The 23,062-nt window shown below is 46.4% G+C and overlaps 2 protein-coding genes across 2 annotated transcripts; one reads left to right on the forward strand and one right to left on the reverse strand.

The window, feature by feature from the left end:
* The first annotated feature begins 138 nt into the window (after nucleotides 1-138).
* On the forward strand, nucleotides 139-3,323 carry SAMD15 (sterile alpha motif domain containing 15). Its single transcript, XM_088167402.1, has 3 exons — nucleotides 139-345; nucleotides 503-601; nucleotides 2,918-3,323. The coding sequence occupies exons 1-3, from the start codon at nucleotides 178-180 to the stop codon at nucleotides 3,182-3,184; spliced, it is 534 nt and encodes a 177-aa protein (XP_088023528.1). The 5' UTR covers nucleotides 139-177; the 3' UTR covers nucleotides 3,185-3,323.
* Nucleotides 3,324-7,856: 4,533 nt separating this feature from the next.
* Nucleotides 7,857-23,020, reverse strand: VIPAS39 (VPS33B interacting protein, apical-basolateral polarity regulator, spe-39 homolog). Its single transcript, XM_014869805.2, has 20 exons — nucleotides 22,962-23,020; nucleotides 22,753-22,845; nucleotides 22,193-22,292; nucleotides 20,795-20,938; nucleotides 19,765-19,803; nucleotides 19,345-19,409; nucleotides 17,236-17,292; nucleotides 16,224-16,316; nucleotides 15,517-15,550; nucleotides 14,968-15,070; nucleotides 14,852-14,879; nucleotides 14,618-14,691; nucleotides 14,018-14,093; nucleotides 13,592-13,726; nucleotides 13,066-13,107; nucleotides 12,600-12,689; nucleotides 12,113-12,199; nucleotides 9,445-9,534; nucleotides 9,026-9,130; nucleotides 7,857-8,753 (listed from the first exon to the last, which is right to left on the reverse strand). The coding sequence occupies exons 2-20, from the start codon at nucleotides 22,843-22,845 to the stop codon at nucleotides 8,733-8,735; spliced, it is 1,476 nt and encodes a 491-aa protein (XP_014725291.2). The 5' UTR covers nucleotides 22,962-23,020; the 3' UTR covers nucleotides 7,857-8,732.
* Nucleotides 23,021-23,062: the final 42 nt, after the last annotated feature.

A 23,062-nucleotide genomic window follows, 5' to 3' on the forward strand; every position in this document is an offset into this window, starting at 1 on the left:
CCCCTCAACAACGCAGCCAATCAGCATTTAGTTCTGCAGAGCCGCGGGGCGCGGGTGGCATTGCAAGCTGACAGCAGGGAGGGAGTGGCGGAAGGGAGAAGGGGGCGCACCTTCAGGAAGTGATGGTTGCCAGGGTAACGGGGTCCCGGGAAGACGCGTTGCCGTGGTGGCCAGGGGATGGAGCCGATGGAGCCGCGCCCGGGTCCCGCGGGGCCTGGAGTGGGTGAAAAGCCGCAGCCTGAGCCCAAAGGCGCGGGGGGACCGCGGTCCGTCTGCCCTTTCCTGACTTGGAGCGCCGAGGAAGTGGCTGCGTGGGTGGCGCAGCTCGGCTTCCCCCAGTACGAGGTGCGAGGCTGCCGGTCCGGGCGGGAAACCCCGGCCCTCGGCGCCGCCTGGCCCAGTGGCCCTGAACTCAGTGTGTGTGTGAGCGTGTGCGTGTGTGAGTGGCAGGGGGGCGGTAGTGGCAGAGGCGATCCGCCTTTCCCTCCGCTTCCCTGCCCAGGAATGCTTCAGGGCCAACGGCATCACCGGCCGCCGCCTCATCCAGGTGAACTGCTCCAACCTGCCCGCCATGGGCGTCACGGACTTCGGCCACATGCAGGTGCGCCCGGCTGCGGCTCCCGGAGCTCCCTGGGCGCCCAGCGCTGACCCTGCCTGCTGGCAGGCTGGCGGGGCTATGGCCTCTGTGCCCGGGGAAAGCGCTGATTCAGAGTGCGCCTCAAACTGCACAACCGAATTTATACAGTCATCGTTTTAGAGTATAGGTCTATTCAGGTCTTTAGCTGGCTGCAGATCTAGGGCTTCTCTGGGGCACCGTAAGTGCTTAGCCTTTCTTTAAGTGTATGTTGCCCTCTGGCCCCATAAAATTGCTTAGCGACATGCACGCACCCTCAGAATTTCTTTTGAATAATTTTCCACTTATTGATTTGTAGAACTTATGAAAATCTAGATTTAACCTGCAGCAATTCATCCACTGATCTCAAGCGGCAAAAGGGCCACTCGTTTTATTTCCTCCTTTTACGCTTTGCTGGGCACAAACAGGAGCTCTATCTCTTCCTCATTTTATGAACATGTAATTGGTCTTTTTCCTTTCAAACCTACATATTTTCTTTAACAAACACTGATAGTTAAGGCTGAATTTCAGGGCTCCAGTCTGGCCTTCCAAAGCTTCCTAAAAGTTCAGAAAATCAACAGTTTGACTTAAATTTCATTACCACTTTTCCTGCCCTAGTGGAAACCACAGAGGGACTGCATTTACAGAGCCAAATCATTTGTTTTGCATCATAGTTGAAGTTGCTTTCACCAGAAGACACAGGTAGAAGTTTAAACCAAGAAGAAAGAAGAAACTTTATGCTCCAGTGACTAGAGTATTAACACTGTTTATTATATTCTACAGTACCAAAATGCAATTTCACCACAGTTGTATCTGGCTGCACAATCTTAACTGTTTGTTTGAAACTAAATATGCCACCAAAAACATTAACTAGTGCCAAGACTTTGCCTGTTGTTTTGAGAGAAAGGCATCAATTTAACGCATTTTTCAGACAGCAAACCTTCACGAATATATGTGGTACAAGCAGATAGAGACTATAGTCACTTGTGCTTTCCAAAAGTGGAAGAATTTTATAGGTTTGTAAGCCTCACGCGCTTACTGAGATATAGGGATTATGCATGGTGTTCAACTGCTGAGTAATACTAGGCCATGGGTTAGACATATCAACTGTAACCCATTCTTCCTCTCATAGGAAGAGGAAGGAAATTCCTCTGGATAAGCAGTAGACAGCCAGGACACTGCCACAAGCTTGGAAGTGAGACTGTTCTCAGTAATGTTTTCTAAAGCTTGCAAGTAAATCAGGAACATCTCACAGACTTCAGTGGAACCTAGACGTTCTCAAAGGTCATGCCCTATCCTGCCAGTTATTTGTGTTTTAAAGAACTTTATTCTGAGAGAATCCAAATATGCAAAGCTCTGCAGGATGTGGCCCTGTGGGTCTTTCAGGAAGTATCTACTAGAACAGGTGAAAAGTTAAAGGCAGTTGAAACTGATACAGTTACTATAGAAATAAGAGCGATAGCATCAGCTCAGTGAGACATAAACTGCAATTTAGGGGAAATGGCAGTTTGGTAGAGAATTACACAGCTAATTATGTGGAAGCTATGCAGCATGGACAAGTGACGCTGCTGATTTTAATCCCACTGTACTGGTATTTTAAATATCAAAACTGCTCAAGATAGAAGTCTGGTGTTCTTATCTTACAAAAATTAGGGCACTGCTTTTCAGAATCAAGATAAAGTTGAGGGAAAGTTTTGAACAAACACTATGAAAGATCAGTAAAACCTTGCAAATTCTATTTTGAAATTTCAATCAAATTAGATAGTTAAATTCTCAGAAGTTGCTTCAAAAACAATGGTAAAGCTCTGCTCACTCACAGTTCCAGTTCCAGGTCCAGCTGGCTCAGACAACCATATACTCATAATTCTCTTAATGAACAATACGATTTTTCGCTAATTACTTTTTACACCTTTGTGTAGATTGTCATTCTCATTATAACTTCACAAACAGTGATGACTTTGCATTAAGCAGAAGAGACTGCAGTTCATTCACCCATAACTTGTTTGTCCTTGAAGTGCAAGGATGAAAGCAGAGCTATATTTATGCCACTAAGAGACCAGATGTGATGCCATCCCTGATAGTAAACCTGGAGAGAAGGTGATATGCACTGCTATTACAATGTCCCATGGGGTTTATGGATTCAGATCCCCCTTGTGTTGCAACTTCAAGCATGAAACTGTACCAAAATCCAGAGTATCACTTCTTTTTTCCTGCTGCTCTGACATGGAATAGCTGTTTTTAGCTGTTTCCCTATTGTCTTGGTTTGAGAAATGAGAATTTCTGGTGTTTTGTCTTGTATTTCAGGAAATTTCACGACACGTGCGAGACCTGCTGGGGATTGAAGAGCCTCTCTTCAGCAGATCCATTGCCCTCCCATACAGAGACAATATGGGTCTCTTTCTAGAGAGAAAGGCACCAACAGGAAAGAAGGCAGATGCCCTCACTTTCTCACAGTTTATCCAAAAAGCAGGACTGGAGCCCTATACTACAGTTCCTTCTTTGCAAGGATCGCAGACCATGGTGGGAGTGGATGCTCTCCCTGCATCACAGGACATGCAGAGGCAGAATTAGAGATTCGTGCTGCACTTTTGCCTTTGTAAGAAGCCCAGCAGCCACAGCCACTGCACCCTTATTACCTTGCAGATTGTTCAAGGAGGTACAGTTCCACCTTTTCACAATTACAAAAAACTGTGCACCACACCACCACTGCAGCCCTTAGACATTTTATTTCACCAAACCCGTTCCCACATTGTCTCTTTTCTGCAATACTTCATTTGCTTACAGGAACTAAGTGAAGTGGAGGTTGTAGATCAGACTGTACCATTGTCTGTCTTTCACTTCTGCTTTACAGTTGATTAAAAAAGACTAAAAAACAATTAGGCAAATATTTTAGGCACAAGTGATGGATAAGAACTTTCCAGATGTTCAAGTGAATAGATTTCTCCCAGGCTTCAGTGTCTGCAGACCGGGCTTGCTCTGAAACCCAGATGTAAGATAAATGGCATATACAATAACTGGTGTACAGGTGTGGTGACAGCTGCTGTCAGCAATCATAATTAAGCAAGGGGTCTAGGTGCAACATGCATAACTAATCCTTGGCCTCACATAGAGGCTAGTAAATTATTTCCTGTGAGGCACAACCAGGCAGGCAGTGTTTTATCACGGTAAACAGTACTGAAATACATGATAAATGGTGGCAGAAAGTACAAAGAACACTGAGCTGGAGAATTTAGGGAATAAAAATTTCTTTGTCCCAGGTGGATTTGGACAGAGTATCCAGTTACCTCCTTTTTCCTTGAAGGACATATTATATAGTCTGTGGTGGTGAAGGTGGAATACATTATCACTAGCAAGGAAGTAGAAGTAAGTGCTGATGAAAGCCTGGCTCAACAGAAAGAGCACTCCTGACTAAATCACTAGTATGTTGTCAGGATCCAATGGCTTTCTCAAGATCCCCCATGGGGAATAAAAAAAATACAACAAAAAAAGACTGGGCCTGATCCTGTTTAATTTGTTACACCAAAGCTGTAGCCACTACAAAATAACTGTAATTTCGTTTTGTAATTCAGTTTTGTATTGAAGCTGCAATAGAAACACAGTGAAACTGAAGCGATTCATAGCCCAAGAAGACTATGTAATAAACAAATTCAGACCAAAAGAAAAAAATATAAAAGCTCAGGCAACCAGGGATAAGCAAGTTTGCTGAGCAGAGTAGAGAGTGAAACTCATAGAAGAAAATGTGTACATAGGGTTATTAGCTGGAATAGTTTAAAGAGTCTGACAGTTAACAGTGCACCACTTAGTCCCATGAAGGGGCTGGGATGAGATCTCAGCAAAGCATTCCTCATGGGCTTCATTATGGTTTATGAAGATTTAGAATCATGATCAGCATTTTCCTTTGGAATTTCTCAGAAACTGTTGGAAGCAGCTGTGGAGAATAGAGATTTGTCATCCAATACCATGCTAGGCTCCACTGCAGCTGCAGTGAGAGATGTCTTGGTGCTGACCAGCCCATATTGCTTTGTAATACTATCTCCAGAGGGTGTCCGGTACAGTAGAGCACCAGGCATCAGATGGCACCAGACAAGCTCTCTCTTTCCTAGCAGCTGGCTAAAGAGAGACTTCCTCAGTGGCACAGCTGTCAGGTCAAACCAGGGGAAGGTTCTGGGAAGGGAAAACAAGTGGAAACATTTACAGGTAACAACAGTCCAAAGCAACTTGCTAATAATGAAACAAATAGTGGTTTTCTTCAGTGTCTGACTACAAGACTCTTGGGCCTTTGAGAAACCATCAGACTTGAGAGACTTGAATAAAAAATGTTAGAGGCATCGCTCTGTCAAGTGAAGTAAAACTGAGACCAATGGCTCTAAAATAGTCCTGCAAAAGCAGGAATCCTTTCCCTCAAGTAGCGTTCCCCTGACTTAACATCCTCAACAGTTCATGAACTGTTCACAATCAATACCCGCAAGAACTGTCCTCTCTAGATATTTCCCATAGGAATTTTTTTTTTGCATCCAATGCCCTAGTCTTGATCAGACAACGCTGAGAAGCAGGATCTAGGGACCAAATAACTCAGTCCTGGTCTTCTGTTGCTAATACATCATCTAAGGCAATTCCTAGGACAGAGATATGGTCCTAAGGACAACGTAGAGTTCAGCAACTTCCAACCCAACAAGGCAGCCCACGTTTGATGTGAGATGAGGCAAGTTGCAAAGCAGAGACAAGCAGTACCTCAGCATTCAACTGTCTACTTTCTCCTCTTGTGTAATCAAAGAGGAAAAAATCTTTGCTGACAGAACTCTTGCACACAAACCGGGCAAGAAGGTTTTTGCTCTGGACAGATGAGGCAGCCTTCAGGAAAGCTGAGGTCATTGCTTAGTTTCAGTGCCTTCTGGTGAGGAAGATTCTGCCACATGATGATGTTCAGGCCTGCATAAAAATAACTACCAGCTATTCACGGAATTTTATTTTCCTTGCAGGATCAACAAAATCAAGTATCAATTACTAGTGTGCACACAGATGTGAAGGGATATTCTCATCTCACACTGCTGTGAGGAACCACACTGATAACTAGACCTGTTTGGTTTGAAACCTCTGATCTGGGACCATTTTAGGTGAGGGATGCTAAAATTAGTAGTAACAAGTCTAATATAGCTTGTATTTTATGTAGCTCATACTAATTGAGTAAACAGAAGTTCTCGACAGGCTGCATATAAAGTCATAACCGTTCAGCCATGATGGCAAGGTGAGCACCATGGGTGCTTCAAGCACACTCAACAATGCACTAATTACAGCGTGGTTGTACCGATGTTTCAGGTTCCCTTTTGTAGAAATAATGGGTTCGACTCCCATCCAGTGGCAAAACTCAGTAATTGCAGGTTTGAGTCCTGCAGGAAATCCTGTAGTGACACTCTATAGTGAAAGATGCACTGTGAAATTTTTTAGGCCACATGTAAGTTAGCAGCTTTTTTGGCGGTGTTTGCTCAGATGCTTTGAATTCTTTGAACTCTCAGGGAGTTGTATGTGTTCAATGCAGTATGTCAATATTTTGTGTGTGTATTAAGAATGAGTTGTGTTCAGTCTGTCAGCAATAAAAAAAGAATTGACATAGAAACACCCACGATATAAAGCTTGTTTGCTCAAAAATTGTTTCCGATAAATGTAAAAATATGTGAAAAGTCTTATACGGGACGTGTGCAGTTGGAATGATTTTCACTGCACATCCTGCCCAGAATAAATAATGCAACTCACAGACATCTCAAAGGTAGGATCAGAGTTTCATTCCTTCCTGGGTTTGGTGACAGTTCCAGGCTTTGAAATGACATGGTCCATTTTTCTTGAGGGCAGGGATGGAGGTGTCAAGGCTGTACAGTGACAGGAGAAATGAGAGCAGACGGACAAGCATGTGTGACACGAGGCAGCAGAGGAACACAGTGTCCTTCCAGGCCACCAGCTGAGCACCGTTATGAAAGCATGGAAAGCTCCGCTTCTGCAGGACAACTGCACTAGGCAAGGAGAAAGGGACTCAAAAGCCCAGACATAGCAGAGCTGACAAACCAGCACCTCTAGGCATTGGAACACAATTACCTGTGCTCTGCCACATGCAGGTGAAATACAAACCATTGCTACCAGACTGGTAGCACTGTCTGCCTGCCTGCCCAAAGTGGCAGAGAAGGACTTTGGTGGCTGCTCATCACTGTTCTGACATAGCAAAGACCAACAGCAGAGTGCCACAAAGGAATAAACATGAAAAGAGCTCAGCTGCCTGGCCCAGTCCTTGCGGGCTGATTTAAAGTCTTTAGCTGAAACAACTGAGCCTTGGGATCTGGCTATACTTTTCAAGATCTATAAAAAGCTATTTAATAATCCCTGTTTCATCTCTTCTCTGACTAGAAAGAGGATTTTATTCCAAACATCGCCCTGGAGGACATTTTCCCCGTCTGTCTTATCTAAGAGTTAATGGTGTTATATGACTTTATATGCAGCCTGTAAACAACTTCTGTTTATTCAATTAGTATGAGCTACATAAAATGCAAGCTGTATTAGACTTGTTACTATTAATATTAGCATCCCTCACCTAAAATGGTCCTAGATCAAGGGCAATCTTAGCAATTTTTTCAAGTATGTGATGAGAGAGAATGAAGAAAGGGGACCCAGACTCTCTTCAGTGGTACCCAGTGATAACAAGAGGCACTGGGAACAAACTGAAATGTGCTGGTCCAGCTGAAGACACAAAGCCACCTTGTACTGTGAGTGTTCCCAAATTCCGAACAGGTTTCCCAAAGAAGCTGAGTCATCTCCAGCTGTGATGATACTGAAAACCCACATAACCACAGTCTTGGTCTGCCTGTTCCAGTGATTCTGCTAAAGCAGGAGTAGACTAGATGACCAAGAGGTCCCTTCCAACCCAAATGATTCCATAAGAAAAAACCAAACACCAACAGAAGAAGACAGTTCACAGTGTAGCAGGAAGGCTGGAATCCAAATCTACTTTCATATGACCCCCTGTAGCAGCAAACTCTCCTAAAAACCTCTTTAAAATTAATTCATCTGTGCTGAGGCACTGAAGGTGTGAAATAAGGTACTGCTGCAAGCAATGTCACTGCAAGGTGATATGCACTGTACTTTTCAGAATTTAAAAAAAAGATCCTGCAACTCATTTTCTGGGAGGTGATAAATTGCTCAGGATTAACATACAAGAATGACAATGTACTTAGTGGGGGAAGAAAAGAAACAGCCCAAGGAGAAAGAGACAACTTTATTTACAGAAATGAAGTGAGGTCTTAAAGTATGAAGCCAACAGCTGCCTGAGGAGTTGTGTTTCTGAAAAAGTGCATTTCAATCCTTCCTGGTGTAACACTTTCAGAGAAAAGAGCTGCTGGGGCCAGCAGATTTGTGTCAACTGAGAGAGGTCCCTGCTCACTCTCCATCCAACCCATCAGGACTCTGACCACCTCCACACAACGTATTTCCCTGATAAAGGGATATTCCAAATGCTGCAGAGTGCTAGCAGAAGGATACTGGCAGAGGTAGCTCTCCTGGCTCTCTGCAGGAGTGCACACACCTCTTTTCCTAAGGTGAGCCAGAACCAAAATGAAAGTGCGACTGGTTTTTTCCCCCCAACACCTTCACAAAGGGAGAACACAGTCCAGGTAAGTTTTACTCCAGCCACAGCCATGATTAGTGATGCCCAAGCCAGCTTGACTGTTACAGGCACTAGTCAGCACTCTCTGGTGGAGAGACTCACGAGTATGACTGACACATTCCTCTTGGAAGAATAAGCCCAGGCACCATTCAGAGCAAACGTTCATCTTGCTGTGCCCAGCAACTTCCCTCCATACACACAAGTGATGCCTAGCTTACAGCCACAAAGACAATCAGATTCCAAAAAGAATCAACCCTGATGGATCAGTACCATGGTTTCACCAGCTACATTTTAGTAGCTGTCTTCAACCAGCCTGAACGCCACAGCCCCACAGCCACGGGCACCCACTGTCACCGACGAACGTTGATCATGCAATGAGTAGTAACAGAGCTGCTCTGTTGGCACTGGACTGGGTTTTGCAGTTCCCTCTTTCAGTGACAAGGTAACGGCCAAACAAGGCTGTTTCACAGGTGCTCAGTTTTTCCACCGGATTTGCTAAAAGAGAGAACAAGACATGACTAACAGCAATGCTGAACACAGAGCCCTAGAAGCCAACTTAGTGACTCCCGGTCCCTGACAAGGACAGCTATGGCCACAGCATGCCATTTCTATCAGTATAACCATTCATTCCTACCCTGAATGCAACCCCAAACAGAAGATTACCTTCCCAGCAGGGAAAGAAAGTATGTAGGACAGCAAAACCCCTACACCTAATCTATATCTATTTCTGATGAGAGTGTCTGGAAGAAAGAGTAAGCATTTCTTACCATGTTGCTGAGAATGCTCTGTATCTTCTCTTCTTCTGCAGAGCCCCGCTCCACCTTGCACTTATATGCTGTCAGCTGGACACGATCCTTTAGATCCCGGTAGGTCTAGATAAAGGGCAAAACCAGCACCCAGCTGAGAGAAAGGGACACTCCCGTGGTTAGAGAGTGTCCTGCAGATGGGCGGGGCAACTCTACAATCCCCCATCCAGTTCCCAACACAGAACAATTTCACAGGACAAATGCTAGGAGCCACTCTCCTGGCTCATGGACTTCTACTCGGAACCTTATCATTTTTTCCAGGCTGCAGGGATAAATAAACCCCACTAGGCCCATGACAGAAGTGGCACGTGACAGAGAACAGAAAAGCTAGAGAGAAAAAGCAGGCCCGTGTCCCATCTCTTCACACAGCAGCAATCTACCTCTATGACAACATCATGGCACTTGTATTTGGTAGCGAGGTTCAGCCGGGTCTCCACATCTTCCACCAGGCGCACATATTCCTGCAGCACCTGTAAGAGACAGAAGAATGCCTCAGCTTCCTTCTGCGGTTATGTCCTGCCTCATTCCCTCACTCCAGTCCCAAAATCTTTCTAGGTTTGGTCATACAGACTTGGCCCCTTCTTTAGGGAACAAGCGACCTCAACAACTGTTCAGGATCCCAGATACTTTGCTTACAAAGCTCAGAGTTACAGAAAAAGCCGAGTTGGAAGGGACGCACAAGGATCATACAGTACAACTCCTGTCCCAGCACAGCACCATCCCCAAGGGTCAGAATATGTGCCTGAGAATTGTTCAAATGTTTCTCATATTCTGTCAGGCTTCGTGCTATGACCACTTCCCGGGATAACCTTTTCCAATGCCTAATCACCCTCTGGGTGAAAAACCTCCATGCATTATCCAACCTAAATCATCCCTGACACAACTTCAGGCCACTCCCTTGGGTCTTGTCACTGGTCACCCCTCCTCTTCCTCTCACAAAGAAGTTGTAGACTGTAATGAGGTTTCCCCTCAGGTTCTTCTCAAGGCTGAACAGACTGAGTAACCTCAGCTGCTCCTCATACAGCTTCCTCTCAAGGCCCTGCAACATATTCATGGCTCTCCTTTAGACACTCTCTAATAGCTTCATAACCTTTTTAAATTGTGGTACCCAAAAATGCACACAGGAGTCAAGGTGAGGTTGCCCCAGTGCAGAGCAGAGTAGGACAATCCCCTCCCTTGCCTGGCTGGCCATGCTGTGCCTGATGCACCCCAGGACAGGGTTGGCCCTCCTGGCTGCCAGGGCAATGCTGGCTGAGATTCAACTTGCCAGTGACCAGGATTCATGGTGCTGCTCTCCAGTCTCTCATTCCCCAGTGTGTCCGTACATCCCAGGTTGCTCCATCCCAGATGCAGAATCAGTCACTTTTCCTTGCTGAACTCCATTTAATTTTGGCGTGTACCCAGCCCCCTAATTTGTTGAGGTCTCTCTGCAGAGCCTCCTTGCCTTCTAGAGAGTCAACAACTCCTCCCAGTTTTGTATCATCTACAAGCTTGCTTAGTATCTGCTCCAGTCCTGCATCCAAGTCATTTAAGAAGATGTTGAAGAGCACAGGGCAGAGGTTGGAGTCCTGTGAAACCCCACTAGTGACCAGTCACCCTATATCTGATGTCACCCTATTCACTGTAACCCCTTATGCACAACTCATGAGCCAGATGCTCACCCATCTCATCACTTGTTTATCCAGCTGTGTGCTGGATGTTTTGTCCAGAAGGATACTCCGAGAGACATCAAAAGCTTTACTAAAATCTAAAAACATTACATGGACTAGCTTCCCTTGATCAACCAAGTGGGTTCCCTTGTCATAAAAAGAAATTAGATTTGAGAAGTAGAACTTTCTTCTCATGAAGCTATGCTATCTGTCACCAATGACTGTGTTGTGTTCCAGGTTTTTCAATATCTCCCAGAATAATTTTCTCTATAACTCTATCACGCACTGAAATGAGACTAGCAGGCCTACAGTCTCCAAAGTCCTCCTTCTTGCCTTCTGGAAAATTGAGACATTAACCAGCCTCTAGTCATCTGAGATCTCTCCAGATTCCCAAGACCCAAAAAATCATTGAGAGGTTTTGCGATGACATCAGCTGGCTCTTTGAGTATTCTCTGATGAATCCCATCGTGCCTCATAGATTTCCAACTGAAGCAGCAGATCCTGCATAGATCCAGGGTCGACTGGGAGCTGACCATTTTTGCAGTCATTGTCCTCCATCTCAGGGCACTGAGACCCACTTGATCCATCATCTGCTTGTGAGGTGACCATCCTCATCCTGTAATGGGCCAATATTATTGCTACACTGCCTATTGCCATTAAAATATTTGTAAAACCTCTTTATTGTTCCCCACAGTTCTGGCCAGCTTCAACTCCAGTAGCGTTTTGGCTGCACGAATTTTTCTCCCTACAGTGGCAAGCAGCATCTCTGTATTCTTCTCATGTCATTTGACCTTGCTTCCACACCTTCTTTTTTTTGTCTTATTTCCAAGAGAAGATTCCTGCTCAGTCAAGCTGGCCTGCCTTGCCTGCTTGACTTTCAACATTTGGGAATTGCCTGCTGGTGTACCCTTAGAAGGTCATATTTAAAAAGCGAATGATGGACCCCACTGCCTGCAAAAACATTTTCCCATGGAACCTCACCATTTCCCTGAGCAGCCTGAATTCTGTTCTCCTCGTGTCTGGAGTTTTTCCTGGCACTTTTCCTCCTATCAACAGAGTCTTAGGCTACCTGGTTCCTACATATCAGGTTAATCACTGCCAGCCAGATTAAGAACAAGAAAATTTAACGTAGCAAAGAAAGGTGGCAATGCACATGGGAAAAGAGTTCCCAGCCAACTTTAGCCTGCTGTCCCTCTTGCAGTCAGAGCTAGGACCCAGCCCTCAATACCACCCACACCTTCTGTTGGTGCATGGGCACTCAGCTGAGTGCTGCACCCACCTGGCAGAGCCAGATCAGCAAGCTTCTCCCACTTCCAGCTAGGAAGCAGCTCACCCAAGGAGTCATTCATACACCAAATCCCATCAAAGAGCAGGGCATAAGCAGGGGTTCCTGGCTCACCTGCACAGGAGCATTGTTCCTCTGCAAGATCTCCACCACCCGGTGGAAGCCAATAGGTGCCTTCTTCTTGGTGTAACCCAGCCAGTTCTGAAATGAGAACCAAACCTATGTTAACCCAAAAGGACAATCCCTCCAGCCACAAGAATATGGTGTTTTTTTCTCCCAGTGCCAGCAAAATACTCCACAACCACCACGTGCACCTCAGGCAGAACCCTTCACACAGTGGCTGGGCACAGGCTGGCTGCAATCCCTTTGGTAACAGAGCTCAGGGGCAGCCTCCTTCTCTGACCTTATTACTGCAGCCAAGCCAGACCCAGCAGAGGTCTTGGGCAGGGAAAGGAGGAAAGTATTGAGACACCCTGCAGCAGAGCTGCTGGGCCCTGCTGAAATAAAACCAGTTTGTCCAGTAACTCCAGAATAAGCCAGCTATCAGTAGAAGACACCAGTATTTGGGACTGTGTCCCCAGTAAGGCTTTCTGCAGCTCACCTTGGTGGTGAGGAGGGCATCCACATCACCCCAGGCCCGCAGCTTGGCACGGGCAGCCAGGGCAGTCAGCACATACTGCTTATCAGGAATCTGCGAGGCAGAAAGCTGCAGTCAGAACAGTAGCACAGCTCAGAAGGCCCATGTGTGCTGGACAAGAATGGCATCTGCCCCAGCCCTGTCAGGACCCACACCAACACCTGGGCAGAGAGTCAAGATGCTGCCTGATGCCACACACAGCAGTGCAGAGAGTAGTAAGTGGGGATTTGCAAATGCTGCTGCAGACAGGGTACATACTTTGAAAGTCTCCACATAGCTCCCACTGGACTTTCTGAGACTCCAGAAGGGCCCTGCTCAAAAAGGATGCCATGGCCCCCTCCCTAGCTCAGTGTCGAGCCCCTCAAATTCCTCCTACTGAGCCCCCTTCATTATATACAGTTAGTCTGCACAACAGGGGAGACTCACGCACCTTAAATGTTTTCTTCAGGTTGGTGGGGCTGCTGAACATACCCTAGAGAAAGCAGACAAGTCAGTGTAAACTCAGAAGGGCAGGCCACAGCAGGGGTTCAGACACCTGTTGTAAGCCATCTGCCTTGTAGAGAGTCAATCTTCTCAAGATTTTAATGCTTTTTGCTCATGCCAGTGCCACAGGAGGAAGCAGCTGGCAGAAGGGAGCAGCTATCCCACACATTATCTGTCTGGTCTGGTTTCCCTACATCCTCAGCTGGTGCACCTCCAGCACTTCCAAGACCAGTACCACACACCTCAGCCTCATGGGATTTACAGTGGTTTCTAGACTCCCTGACAAATTGTGCCAGGTTGAATGTCTTGGAGCACAAAACTCCAATCTGGTGCCACGTGACAAAGTCTCTCTGAGCGATTAAATATGACCTCTCTTTCCCTTTCTTTCCTTAACACGCCACAGTTTGACCACCTCACATCTTGAGGGCTACAAGGATGAGATGCAACCTTATCTTCTGCCACATCATCCTCACCTCAGCCTCTGTGTAGTGGTAGAAACAGGAATAGAAGAGAGTAGTCACTAGTGGCATGTTGAGAATTGAAGCCTTTCGAGGGTATTTCCGAAATAGCTCTGACTGCCCAGCCATCTCCAAGTGCCGATCATTAGCCTGTGGATTCGGGAAGACAGATAGGGTGAACAGCCAGGTCAACTTCCTGTTTAGCTGTGGGACAGAGACCTAGAGAGAGTGTTGTGACAGCAATGTGCAAGCACAGCCCCAACAGGCTATCAAGTCTCAGATCTGGTATTTCACATGTGCCTGGCACAACAGCCTGAATAGCAATTACAACAACACTAACCAGAGTAGGCTTGTTAGATCCAAAATGGTGTAAGTTAGGGGCAGCAAGAATTCTCACAGGTAGTCCCAGCCATCTCCTGACCAGCAGAGAAGATTTCATACCTCAATGATGATCTGTCGCTCCAACAAAGTATAGTGGTCTTGGATATGGGAAGTATCCTCAGCTGAAAATGGCAGCCTGGCCAGACATGAAGGAAAGAGACACTGTGACCAGCTCTTAGGTAAATAATCCTTCATTTACTACTAAGTACACTTAGAAGAATTTTTTTTTTCTATCAAACAAGCTCAAATTCTTCCCAGCTTGAATGGCTAGTGGGTACTCAAGTTCCTGACCCACTGCCCACTCCAGCTGGCTCTCTCCTAGACATTCTCATAGAATAACCAAAAGTGGATGCTACCAATTTCCTCAAGTACTCAGGCACCCAGATTTTCACCCTTTACAATCTGAAGGATGAATGATCAAAAAGTCCATTGAAGCATCTTTCCTCCTGAATAAACAGCAAAAGCTGCTGGACTAGTGATCACCACAAATGATCTGGTCTACACTATATCCACAACTCTACTCCCACCCCCCACTAAGGGAGAACCAACATCAGCCCTCAAACCACATAGCCATGGCACTGGCACACAGGTCTAATTTTCTTCACTACCACCTTCTGTGAAGAATCCACATCCCTTCCCTGCTTCTGCATTTTTTCTTACCCAATGCAACCTTTGAGAAATTCCCTCCTTTTTTCTACATCCTGGATGTTCAAATGCTCCCGGTACTGAGACAGCTGGAGGGAGAGGAGAAAGAGGCAGTCTGTTCTCATGAATTTGGGAGATACAGTATTCCAGAGGGTGAAATGGAGACAAAAAGCTTTCACCTGATTCCCACACACTCTACAGCCAACCTTCCCCTACAGTAAGGGAGCGTATGCTCCTGGGAATACTCACAGCAACTTCCTCAGTCCTGTCTAAGAATCTGCAAAAAGGAATTAACAAGCATTAACCTGGAGGCAGGTTCCTAGCGCTGTGCTCAGCCCTGCCACAAGATGGATCAAGAGCCTCACCTGAGCAGATCCAGAAGGAATTTCTGTTCACCCGTCTCTCTGAGGAAATGGATGAGATGGCACAAGGCCACCTGCCGCACCTCCAGCTCCCGAAACAAGATCTCTGCAGGGGAGAGAGTTTATATACAGGAGGGTAAAGTAAGATAGCGCTACCACGCAAACATGACTTAGCACAGTGCATGGAGTTGAAAGTCATTGGCAGGATTCAACAACCTTATCCCATCTCGAATCACAGTCTTGGAGGCTGGAGCACAGAAAAGCCCAATCACTGGGCTAACAGCTGAATTCACATCCATGGGCTACCTCTACAGGTTCATTTTCATTCATCCCATCACCATCACCTACCACTGCTTAAAGCTCCTTTCTGGAGCCTTTGTAGGCATCACCATCCCCCCCACCTCCCACATCACACTTGCTACAAAAATACTTCATGCTTAGCAAAAAGCAATACCCCAGTGCTCTCTTTGTAACTTGCACCCAGTGAAAGAATAACCCCCTCTGTCCTTCACTGAAACACACTACAGAAATCCCCGCCCCAGTCACGCTCACCTCTCCTTAGCGTCCGTTTCAGGAATATCAGGACCTGTGAGCACAGACAGACAGCTCAGAATTAAGACAGACAAACGAAGAGCACACTGGTCAAGGCCTAGAGAAGCTTTTGCAAAGGGCCTCTGAAAACACAGCTTTTACAGCTGTGTTTTACTGAACTTAATTCTGGTACCCACTATACCCAGGACAAGCAGTCAGCCTGGGCCACAGCTGCCTAGATTCTTGCCTAAGCCCCTACTCTGGAGTTTGGATGAGTGAGATCAAAATTTACAAAGGAAAACCTTCCCATGCAAAATCCAAGGAATTAAAAGACCTGCATGAAGGAAGCTCTGACACAATCCCATTTCATTTAAAAGCCAGAAAAACTGGTGAGGTCCCAGATCACAAATGCCAGGTCTCAGATCTTCTGTGCTGCAATGAGCAGATTAAACCTTGACCTTCAAGAAGCAGCTGCAAAAATCTGTAAGGCTGATGGATCATATTCCTTCTTATTAGCATCAATTCCGCAGAGTGGCAGGAAAGACAGCAGGAATACACTATTTCCCTTAAAGTCTTAAGCTTTGACACTTTCCAGTAACTGTTTGGTTTGAACTAAAGAACACCCCCCAGTCTTGCAAGACTGGGTGGCCAGCTGACTGCATTCTCACAAGCACTCTCTGTGGGGCCACCCAGAAGGCCCAGCCCTATACAGCCCCAGCAAGACTCACAGCTGTAATGACATTCCCATCGTGCCCTGCCACAGCTTCATCCAAGAGCACCAGCTTGTCCTGCAGGGACCGAAATCTCTCTAGAGAGCAGACCTGGAGATAGAACAGGAAGAAGTAGGCATGTGGGACATGAGACAGTCCTCAGGCTGAATCCAAGGTATTATTTATTCCTCCCCCATAAGCCCTTCAGCAACATGCATAACTGCCCTCCCAATCAGTGGAGAAATTCTCATTTAGCTGAAACCACATGCTGCATAATCCCTGGAAATCTGTCCACAGGGGCTGCAGTCAAGCCTCATTACTGCCCAGTCTAGGACAGCACACAAGGTGCATTCAGCACAAACACCCTTGTAACAAGACAAAACTTTCCTGTACACCACAAACCATGAGCCCTGACAGTAGAAAAGAACTCTACAGGCCCCTTTTCACAAAGGAGACCAGAAAAGTAGAGTCATAACTCTTTCTCCCTTCTTCCTACCCCATATCTGTGGCCTCTCTCAGCCTTTAGTTCACCTCAGCCTTTGAGGAGATACATGCAGAATGAAACCACATTCTATGTATGTATTCACTGGACACTGAAGCAGCTGAGACTAAGATTACAGCTCCAGTGAAACCATTTCTGTCTTTCTCCCTCCATTTGCCACCAACTGAGAATGGAGATAAAGCCTCAATCCCTCAGATTTTTAAAATACACCCAGCCCCAGGGAGCAGAAAGGGTAGAAAGGGACACAGCAGTAGAGATACCTACTGTCAGAGCCTTGCTGAGGGGACAACTCAAGTAAACAAAGCAACAAAACCCTGAAGTTCTCCTGCTGCTCCTGAGCTAGTGTGATTCCAGCACTGCCACCTGGCAAAGTAACAGACAGGCAGACCACCATCCCTGCTAGGTGCTGCAAGCAACACAGATCCCCTCCTTGCTCCCAGAACAGCCAGGAGCACAGGAAAGTGTAAAGCATTTTAGCACCACCCACCCTTCATCTCTTACAAGCAAGTGGGAGGGCAAAGTCCTTACCTTGCCCCTCTGCATTCGCCTGACTGTATCTTTCGGACTCCAGTCACTGCTGTAATCCTGCCACAAGAAAAATAAAGCACTCTTAAGCCTCAGATCATTTCAGCAGTCTCTGAGCTCCTTTCCACTTCTGCTGCATCAATGACGGCCCACATGTAGCTACTCACATTCATCATTCAGCTGCTCCAGGAAAGGTGTTAGTAGGATGCATATGTACATTTTTCAGGTGCAAATGCTGAGCCCTCAGACTCTGCATATGCTGGTATGGAGGGAAGCTAAAGGCTCATATGTTAACATAGCCTTTCTATTGCCTCAGTAGTGTCTGTAATCATATGCTTTATAAGAAGTGCATTGCATCAGGTTGCTCTCCTTGCAAACTATGTTGCTTTCAGGACAAACAAAGTACATGCAAAACAGACTAACCCAAAACTGAAGGGCAAGGAATCAGTTTCTTGTTACAATTCAGACAGACTTCTGCTGGTGAGCCTTTCACAGCAGTGTGGACAGCACAGGGACAACAGCCTCAGGCAAGCACCTGGGGAGTCGCACAAGACAAGGACAATGTGACAAGGGCATTGAAGCCTGGAAGAGGACCATCTTAAGGTAATATGCTACCACTACTGCAACGACCAGAATTTTCCCCTTGCAGCAAGCAGACAATATGATCAGAAGCACTGGATAAAAAGTGATGGTGGCCTGAGCCACTCCTAACTCAGACACCATAAAGTCGTCTAGGTCTCTGTGAGGCACTCAAGCCAGTGGTTGCAATTCAGCTTTCTGCCTCAAAAGGCCCAGAGAAAGGGAGCAACAAGAACCAGCTCTGAGGACACTGAATTGTAAATCCATTGAAGATTTATTGCAAGTCCAAATCTAAGGATGAAAGGTCTGATCCAGTCCTATTAGGGGACCTCTGCACATGAGTCTCTCAAAGCAGTGTATAGCTGAACGTTAAATATCCTGAGCACCAGGGTTCCCTCCAGCACCTCTGGCCAGAGGCAGCTTCTCACCCTGTCACTGTCAGGACACTCATCAAAAGCTGCCACTATCTTTCCCTTCTCTGTTCCACCCCACTTACACCAGTCCTGTCTGCATTTAAGAGGCTGTATAATCCTTCTCCTTCCTGTTTCACTGCTTCTGCAGGCCCAGAAGACAACAGGGTAGTCTTGTTTCTCCTGATGCGCTTTGAGGAAGTCTGTTAGGTTATGTTATTAATGGCTAATTGACAAAATACACCAACCTGGGGAGGACCAGATGGCCAAAGACAGGTGGACCATGACCCCATGACCCATAGCAGCTCAAGGATACAAGTGCCAGCTACTGGAGGAGACTGGGGTCTGGGATTCAGCTACAAAGCAAACCAGATGTCTAAGACCAGCTACTGGAGCGACCCATAGAGTGTGTGTATGTTCACTAAAGGAATTGGTCAGACAGAAAAGAAGCTCAGGTTCAAGCTTGAGTGTTTTCTATATGTGTCTATTCATAAAGGCGTTGGATTCTATCTGTGTAAATCCATGCAGGCAGCTGTGTTAGCATTGTGCATGTCTGTATCTGTAGGGAATATGGGCTCAGTCCTGTTACTGCCTGGACCTAGGGACATGGAACCACAATCTCACATGTAGTAAGAGGAATCCACACAGTCCCAAAATCCTCTAGATTCTCCAACACCTACCACTGCATATCTGGTAGACAAACATCCCTGCCAGCTGGAACACTGCCTCTGCACAGCTCCCTCTGTGTTGTCCCAGTGATTCACGAACAGGAAATTTCAAAACATTCACATTTTAAAAAATGTAAAAACCACATGTGATTGCCAGTTTATCTGACCCAGCATGAAAGCAGCTTACAGCAAAGCACTATTTTGAAATCCTTTCCACAAAGACTGCTGGGCTATTCATTAAAAGGAGTAAGCAAAACCAAGACACCCAGCAAAGCTCCGTACTTCTGAGCAAAAGCAGAGAACGCTTAAATTACTGCAAGGCTGCATTTTGCAGTTCCCTGTTCTACTCCCTGCATTACCCTCTTCTGTCTGAAACAGCAAGTAACCACTTCCCATGAAACCAGCAGAGTAGGAAGTTCACTAATCTCAGCATACAACAAACACAGGCTGCTCACCTTGTAATCAGCTCTCGGTCTGCGCAGCTCTGGGGCATAGTTTTTAACTCCCGTGTCAGTGAGGGCTGAGAGGGAAAGGTACAGATGAGTAGCACATGAAAATCCTGATTCACATTTACTTCCAAACCTATCTCTTTCTTGGTTTTCATGGCAGAACACCCAAGCTTAAGCATCAAATGGCAATACAGCATTACTCTAGAACAGTTGTCAGTTGTACATTAAGTAATTACCCCAAATCATCATGCCAATTCTTTAATTTCTTTGAGGAAAGAACCATCCATGATTAAACTTTTAGACAGCATGTAATTCAGTTTCCCTTTTTACATCATAAGGCAAATGACACTTCCCTTTTTTTTGTAAATGTTTTGTTTCATGTAAATCTGCACCCCTCCCAGAATGAGGCAGGGACCCAAAACTTACCATCTGAAAGGGACTGGAAACTTGAGAGTTTGTTTCGTCCTGAAATAAAAACACTGATGAGACACTGCCCCTTCACCAGCAACATTTCCTGCACAGGGAATATAAGACTAGACTGCAAGCCAGTTTACTGCAGCTATGCCGCTGTAGAACAAGCCACCCCGTACAGTGATTCACACCACACCAGCACTGCTGGGGTTCACCTGCTTACATTCTAAGGCATTGAAACTGTCTGTGGCATTGCAAACCATATCACACTCCATCCCCACGTGCCCTCTTGGTGCTGAGGCCAGGAGAGATTAGAGCCTGAATTCACTCATCTACCTACAGAGCAGAGGCTCAAGCACATAGCACTGCAACATCGGCCATGGCAACATGGACAGCTCCATCCACCAGGGCTGCAATTTGGATGCCTTTCTTCATCACTTTATTGTCAACGTTGAGAATAAAAAAACACCCCAAAGAAAGAGAGACAAAGTAAAAGCTGTTTTGTTGTATGGCTGTGAGAGAACAGAGCTGAACTCCTGCAAGCTGTGTATGTTTGCCCATGGCCTGCTGCACAGTTCCCCTGTAACCGGCTATGCTGCCACTGCTATCACGTGTTTGCTGAACCAATACCAACAGCAGCCAGCTAAGCTCCAAATAAAGGATAATCAATCTGTCTTCTCTACAGAACCGAAAATCAAATGAAGTCTACAAGGGTCAATCCAGCCCCTTTGCAGCCTGCTCTTTCCACCAACCAAATGGATTGCCACACAGTGCTGTGCTCTACCTTGCTTTCTTTGGAACCCGGATTTTAAGAAGCCATAATCTCCAAAGCCCCTTCCCACTCCACAGAAACATGTGATCTACTGCACAAGACAGTCTTCAATTTCTGACCAGTGAGCAATACGCTTCCACCCTGAGGAGAGATTGGAGCGTCCCTGTCTTGCAACACACTTCAGATAAAACAATTTACATAAGATAACACAGTTGCCCCTTGACAGTCTTAAGGAAAAACACATTTGTCAGTATGATATATAATGAACCTCACCTTTGAACAGGCTGCTTAGGGAGTAGGAAGAAGATTGTTTGGGAAGAGCAGCATAGGAAGAAGAGCCCTTCTGTAGGCTGGAGTCTCGGCCATCCAGGGAGCTAGTGCTGCCAGAGGCTGTCTCTTTGATAGACCAGGAGATACCTGTGTGCAGACAGGTCATTTTTAACCGAAAAACAGCCAGTAAAGAATGATCTTCTGGCACAGCAGAAACATTACCAGATGTGTGCTGGTCAGTTCTGCACTAGCACATCTTGGTAGGTCTAACCCTCAGCACTAAGTAGATGCAGTGCATCTCTCCATGCAGAATTCCACTTCATGCAATGCTGCTTGTTAAACAGAGGCATGTTGTCCTCCACAAATGGCTGGTTTCAGCAACGCTGTACAGCTGGCTATGGCTTGTCTAAAAGGAATACATAGACATCTCCCCCCATTTATATATTGTTGCATAAGGCAATGCATAGTCCCTGCTCTAAAAGTACAAAGCAAAACAGAGTCTCTGGCCTACCTCAAATCGCAGAACCTAAGAGCATGCTTTCCTGAACACTGAAGACTAAGACAGTTTTTCTTCCCATACAGATGAAACAGCTCTTATTATTGCCTCTGCTGGCAACTATGCCTACGTCTCCCTCCTGCCTGTACAATGCAGTTTCCCCTTGTTTTCACACAGCTGCACAACACACATATTTTAGGATCAGAATGATAGACAAAAAACCACAATAGGTAGAGACATCCTGAGTGGGAAAGAAAAGCAGAGGGAGGAGCTACAGCAAAGGACAAGAAGAAGAATCTTCGAACATCCTTTGTGTGATCCATATGTAAATTTTCATGGTTTGACACTGGCTAGCAAGTGTCACAATTCTGTGGGTCATGAACTCAAAAGCACAACACACAGCATTGTCTGTGGGCCATGAGCTCGCTCCCATCATCACTAGAAACACAACTGCTTAATGTTTACAGCTCCCTTTCACATTTCAAGCATAAGAGTCATTTGAAAAACACACATTAAACCTTGGATTGTCTGCTTAAAGTGCTGAAACACAGAAACTTTAAATAGTGCCATTTCAGGCAGTGGTGTGAAGGAAATGATCACCTAGAATCTCGCAGGCCACCTGAGCATGATAAGTGTCAATCCATAACCTTCAAAATACCTTCTCTGAGCTTGGCTATATATTAAATAAAACACAGTGAATTCCCTCCACTTGTCTACACTCCTCTTTTTAACACAATTTGGGCTTCTACTCATGCTCTTTTCAGCGGATCTGCTCAGGTAAATCAAGTAGCTCACAATGCGACCTGGGAGACTAGAATTAGATTAGATAGCAAATAATACTCCTGGCTTAAGCAGCAACTTTAATCCTCTATCTCAAGGACAATTTGCAGTATTTCTGCACTTACTTCCCACAGGTTCTCCACTCCAGCTGACCCTCTCGAGGTCGTCATCATCATCATCGACAATATCCCGAAGGCTGTTCACTGCCCGTTTAGATTCCTTTAGCTACACATAAAAGAGCGACCTTCCATAAGGACCATCAGAATTGCAGCACACACTTCGTTTCCTATTACCATCAAACATCTCCCAAAGAACTTCGAATACAGCTTCTTCAGCTTTCATTGCTTCTGCTCGGGATAGTATTTTAGTCCTGTAGGTGCACTGCAGACACAGTAGCCTTTCCTCACCACTAGGAACCCCAAGGACACCTACACGGACACTAACAGCTCAGCCAGCGGGAGATGCAGTTCGGCACGTGGGCGAGGAACCACGTCCTAAGGAGATTTCGGACTAGCTACTGTGGAAGGACGGGAGCCCTCGGTACCCTCTGCAGTGGGCAGGAGGTGACAATCCACCTACAGAACATCAACTCTCCGCGATGTGCGGGGCCGAGGCCTGGGCTGGCTACAGGGGCTCACACGGCGAGGGTATCTTACCGGCGGTTCCAGGGTCGGACCCTTCCTACCTGCGAAAGCTCGTCATCCTCATCGTCGAAGGTGAAGGCCCGGAACTTGGAGCTGTGCCAGTACTCCTCCTCGTCCGCCCGCGCCCTGCTCATCTGCAACGGCACCGCCCGGTTGCCTCAGCAGAGGGAGGGAGCGGCTGCCTCGGGGTTATCACCACCCCCACCCGTGGTCCTGGTCCCGGCCCCACCACCCGTGGCCCCTCTCTCACCTCGCCGCCCCGCCCGCTCCAGCAGCACCGGCGTCCTCACGGCAGGGCGGAGCGCGGCAGCTGCGCGCGGGGCACGCCGGCACATGTAGTTCTCCCACTGG

This window comes from Sturnus vulgaris, chromosome 6 (assembly GCF_052056855.1).
Source record: "Sturnus vulgaris isolate bStuVul1 chromosome 6, bStuVul1.hap1, whole genome shotgun sequence".
Classification (NCBI taxonomy): domain Eukaryota; kingdom Metazoa; phylum Chordata; class Aves; order Passeriformes; family Sturnidae; genus Sturnus; species Sturnus vulgaris.